This window comes from Acyrthosiphon pisum, chromosome X (genome assembly GCF_005508785.2).
Source record: "Acyrthosiphon pisum isolate AL4f chromosome X, pea_aphid_22Mar2018_4r6ur, whole genome shotgun sequence".
Classification (NCBI taxonomy): Eukaryota; Metazoa; Arthropoda; class Insecta; order Hemiptera; family Aphididae; genus Acyrthosiphon; species Acyrthosiphon pisum.
The window spans coordinates 20,034,019-20,039,935 of NC_042493.1; the positions used below are offsets into that span (position 1 = coordinate 20,034,019).

The 5,917-nt window shown below is 33.8% G+C and overlaps 1 protein-coding gene across 1 annotated transcript in view; it reads left to right on the forward strand.

Moving 5' to 3' along the window:
* LOC100572850 (E3 ubiquitin-protein ligase MARCH3-like) overlaps nt 1-5,214 on the forward strand; it is an 8,631-nt gene extending 3,417 nt beyond the window's left edge. The window contains exon 2 of the mRNA XM_029492609.1: nt 4,824-5,214. Coding sequence (XP_029348469.1) covers nt 4,824-5,101 — 278 coding nt within the window. The 3' untranslated portion in view covers nt 5,102-5,214. The remainder of the gene's footprint in view (nt 1-4,823) is intronic.
* The last annotated feature ends 703 nt before the right edge of the window (nt 5,215-5,917 follow it).

Here is a 5,917-nt window from a genome sequence, read left to right on the forward strand (position 1 = left end):
AATTCTTAAGTGAGAAAGACGTCTATCACTAAACGCAATCATGTCCAAGAATTGGAATTATTGATGAGATTTATAACCATAATCAAACATACTCAGTTTAATAGTAGTGGATGGAAATCATTGAATACTGGATTGATATTGACAATATCCATCTGTGATTTACTTTTCAAACATGGATATGAATTTATTTTGACCCATCGTTACACGCAAGATGGTGTGGAGAATGTTTTTGATGTGAAAACATCTTATGGGACGTTCAGACTTTTCCGCTTGGGCAGTGAAATTTTTATTGGAGTTATTCGAGCGTTATCCTTTTCGCGTAACGCTAGCGCTTCTGACGTTCTCATTGGTGGAGACTCGGTGCGACGCAACGATAGGCCGACTTGTGCTCAGGGGGCGTGGCTTCATTATGATCACGGACATCGAATATAGTGGCGGCGAGAGCGTCATATTTGTTCATCGTTGACAACTAACGTGAACAGTTAACTTAAAATGCATTGTACCTATACATGCAATATTAATATTTTTTCCATATTTTTGGAAAACCACCTAAAATTCTTTTGCCACTAAAAGAGTAATTTGGACGTCAGACTGGGCGTCAATCTTGGGAGTAGGTCGAGATCGGAATTCGTGCCAAGCGAATATTCTATGGAGGTAATATTTTCGGACTTGTGACTTTTTTCCAATTTTTTCGATAAAACGCCAAAAATTATTTTGCCACCAACAGTAATTTGGACGGCAGACTAGCCATTGCGAATTTTCTATGGAGGTAATATTTTCGTACTTGTGATTTTTTTCCAAATTTGTCAAAAAACACTGAAAATTCTTTTGCCACCAACAGACTAATTTGGACGTCAGACTAGCCGTTGCGAATTTTCTATGGAGGTAATATTTTGTGATGTGACTTTTTTCCAATTTTTTCGAAAAACTCCGAAAATTATTTTGCCACTAACAATCTAATCGATGTGGTTTTTAATTAAATATGTTTGTAACTTTTATATAATATATGCTTCATAATAAAACTATGTTTCTAAGCTCATATTTATGTTTTCACATCTTCTGAGGGTCGCTTGAGACACACGCGTTTTTTTTTTTTAAAACAGCGGTACACTTTTTGTTTTCACACCTCCTTTTTATTCACCAGACTTGAGAGTATTTGCTTTTAGAACTTAAGATATTCGCTGATTATTTCGGGTAATTTATCCATCTTGAAATCAACAGATGAACTAAAATGTGCCTTCGAAATATTTTATCCAATGTATTCTTTTCGCGATGTGGGTATATGATATTTTCTGCGGTCGTTTAGATAAGTCAGTAGAAAGTTGATGTGTAGCTATACTAAAACTAGTTCTAATCTAGTTGAAAAATCGAAGACTTTAATTCACTAAATAATTTTTTTTATGTATACATAATTCTCCAATTAAACTGGAGATTAACGTCAATAACCGGGGAATGTCTACATTTACAACATTTACCAATTTTTAGGTAAATGACGTAATTTACCGGGGAATGACATTTACCACGTTTACATCATTCACCGTAACATATATGCTTATAAGTTATAATTAAAAAAAAACTATTCTTTCATCTATATTCACTTTTAATACATATCTTTGAAATATCATTAACAAGTCAAACATGAGGAATAAATTGTGTTAGGTTATATTACTAGCTGATCCTGTGCACTTCGTTGCCTATTAAAAGTGCCAACTATAATATTATGTCTTATATAATGAATTATTCGACGTTGCCCGCCGACCAGTAACGATGCATTCCTTCGTAATTCGTATGCGTGTTGAAATTATTGTCAATGTTAAACAATAAATTCTCATTTATTTTTATCACCAAATAAAAAAAAAACAATTTTTTTTAAGTTTTTGAATCAATATATTAGAATTTTATTTATTTTAATCATTACATAGATAAATTAATAAATAGAATTCGTAAGTTATATTACTATCTTCCATTATATAATAAGTATAGCTGTTGCTCGCGACTTCGTCCGAGTCAATTTCTGTTATTATGATCGCGATTAAGAAGTTTTTAAAAGAATATATTTTAAAGTACTTCTGCGTAAATTATATTTTTAGTTTTATTTTCTTATGGCAGAAGAAAAAACTGATTGTCTCCGTAACCCGATCTTGACAACGTGACATATAGTTGGCTGTGTGAAAAGTAGCCTTGACGTAAATCGATTCCTATGTGTTTAAATGTTTGCCCCTGTGATTTATTAATTGTTACGGCAAAAGATAATTTAAATTGAATTCTTTTAAAATTAAAAGGTAAAGCATTTGGAATCATTGGCATGCAAAGTATAAGCACTGTTTGACCAACTGCTGGACCAGTCAAAACTATTGCAACGATCACGTTATAGCGAAGAAATTTGACTTGAAGTCGGGTCCCGTTACATAAATTTGGTGGTTTAAGTAAAATTTTTGGAGCACCTACTTTTAACTTGAGAGACTGTGGGGGAAGGCCACTCGGGTTTAAAGTATTAAGAAATTCCTATGGGTAATGGACCGCATCTTCTTGATCCATTTAATTATTAATAGATGTGTAGATAACTATATCTCCTGAAAGTTAAGTTAAAATCAGGTCGTTATTCATCAACGCAAATATCAGGGTAAACTTTTGATATTAAATCCTCAATGCTACTCACTCTTTCTTCTAAATCGCGATCAATTTCAATTTTATTTTCAAAATGAGGTACTTTTCCGTCTCCTATTAAAAGTAACTTTGAGGGAAAATTTGTACTACCTCCCCCAAATGTGCTCTCATATTCGTAGATAGTTTTAAAGTATGAACAAACTTCCATAATGGGAAACTTAAGGCAAGACTTTACAATGTCTGCTCTAGTTTCCCTTACTATTACTGGTAAAGTTTGTTGAAAATCCCCAACAAACCACCCATGATTTTATAACAGCTTCTAATATCTCTAAGAGTCCTATCTAGACCTCTACATGAGCTCTATGGATCATGGTATATTCGTCCCAGATCATTAAAGTGACGCGGAACACGTAGTCGACCGACGGCGTCGCGACTCATTTTTGGAGCGGAAACACACTATATGCGCTTCATAAATACTGTGGCGCTCAACGTGTTAATCAACAATACATTTATTTGGATAAGGATTAATATTATGTTGATAAAACTCTTAGGCAAATAATTGGCAATAATGCATTATCGACCAAATTTGATTACCATAAAAAAGATTATAGTGAGTAAATCTTAAAAGATAGACATATACTGTCGTGGACATTTTTTTAGATCACTTAAAGAGGAATAATTCTTTCATACATATTTTTTAGGTAACTTGAACCGTTTACGAAGCGCACGGAAACCATCAAATATGAATAATTTTCCCAGTTTTCGCAAAATATTTTCACTGATTTTCCTTCCTCGACAAATGGACTATCCAACTCAATTCGAATCAGTAGTTCCTGAGATTAGCGCGTTCATACAAACAAACTAACAAACTCTTCAGCTTTATAATATTAGTATAGATTATATGATTATTTTTTCTTATTAAATTTAAAAATAAATTAAATTAATAAATTAATTAGGTAAAATAATTATAACCAGGCCTATCCTACATTTTTATCCTGGGCACGCCTCTGAATAGAACCAATGGGGATGTTGCAATCAGGGGCGGATTTACCCATAGGTCACCAAGGCACGCGCCTAGGTCACAATTTTTTAGTTAATTTTTACTTTTTAGTTTTTCATAATTTCATAATTTATTATATTTACCTAAATTTATATGATATTAATTTTTTTTTGTATACAACTTGCATGAAAAAGGAGAATGGCTCTCGTAGCCCTGTCGCAGTAACATTTTAATTCATAAGCTATAATACCTAACCTCGCAGTTTGGGTTCAATCCTGCTACCAGCGCGCGCTATGCCGCGCCACTACAGCCACCACAGACATTCGATATAACTCGCGAGGCAGTTGCCTATGTTAATGAATGGGAAGTGGTATACGGGTGTGCGGCGTAACCACATACAATATTGTGAATGGTGCATGCGTAAAATGCCAGTCAAGGCAGTCAAATATACTGCCTCGGACCGCCGGGTACATTGTTATAGCCGCTCTACTAGCTAGGTGGGGGACCGCTCGCACAGTTCATAGCAAGTAAATAAAATTGGATTGAACTGCCTCACCCCGCACTCAGCATTCTTAGAATACTGGAATTAATTCTGGAAATCAGATGTCTTGATAAAGTAATTAATAATAATAAACATTGCGACGCTGGCACTGTCACCCGTCTCCTGCATAGTGCATACTGCTCAGAAATCTTATAGATTTCATCCAATTTTTATAGTTTATTTCATGGAACATTACCCCACCCCCCCCCCCCCCTACCGAGGGAGTACGCCAATGTAAAGGGCGCTAGTGTTGTAATGCCTAGGGGCGGAAAAATGGCAAGTCCGCCCCTGGTTGCAATCATTTTTAAACCTAAACTTTTTATGACAGATTTTGTTCCGTCATTTGGATATTAATAACTTTTTATATTGTATTATTAATAATTTGACTAAATGTATTATAATCATTACATTAACATTTTCACCATAAATCTCAAAATCCCCGTTTGAACACCCCCGGGTTGGACCTAGGAGAGTGAAAAATATTTTACGACCTATTGTCACACCTACCAAATATACAAAAACGATTTCATTAAAAGGTTTCGGGGGAGTTTGAACACTAATACCGTGACACAAGATTTGTATATATTAGATAAAGTATTTTTAAACCTGTAATGCCAAGAAAAATAATTATAACTACTCATTAAATAAGCAAGAATATTTTGTTTGTTTGGATAGGATCGGTTGGTAATATACACCTAACATGTTTAGAGAGATGGATCAACGAATGTGGTATCGATCGGTGTGAGCTATGTCTTTTTCAATTCACGTCTGACCAGACACGCCGATACACAGTTTGGCAATCATTAGTGATATGGACAAGGAACCCAGTCCATAGAAGCTTACTAATTTCAGACTCTATTGTCATGGTTGTTCTAACGATCGTGATGGCTTGTCTAATTACATCTGTGGTGATGGGCATGACTGTATTTAGTACTTCTAAGACTGACAGGTAACGGATCTGTGTTCACAACATTATACAAGTGTGTACATAATTTAAGAAATTGTATATAATTAATATTTTCTGAAGTAGGTCTAAGTACCTATATAAGTGAATTGATAGGTAGCTTAAAATATTATTAAATCAAATGTTTTCAACCACTCCTAAGACAACCACCTGGCGACTGTACGCGGACTGTTTCACCGATAGGTACTATATTGATTATAAATACTATTGATTGCTCACTACAATAGAAATTATATTGCGTAAAAAAAAAGGCTAATAGAATTTGATAACCACGTTTGTCGTTATTAAATTAATTTAATTATTTTTATTTGCAGTATAATATTTTCGGTGGGCAGCGACTCTATGGGTAAACCGGTTCAAACACTATCGTTTTCGTGATAGTCGATAAGGTATTCAGTATAGGTGGTACATTAGCTAGCGTTCAGTAAACAAAACACTAAATTTATTTTGTTATTCATCGAAATTTCCAACAATTATATCGACATCGTCATCTCATTAGTCAATTTGTGATCAGAATCAGATTCAAGATAGGTTTGCAAGTTAAGACGCCTTACACATTGTCCAAATCACCAAATTAATAATTTTTTGCTGAGACATTTAGGGGTTGTTTAAACTCATTAAAAACAATATTTTTTTCTTACTTACAACTCAAAAGTCAAAATTCATAATTTTCAAATTTTGTTACCCTAACAAATTATTAGGTACCGTTAAATAGTTTTTAAAAATGTAACCTTGTTTTATTACAATAAATATAAAACAATACTCACGAATTAATTTGTATGGTAGGTATACCTAATTTATATTA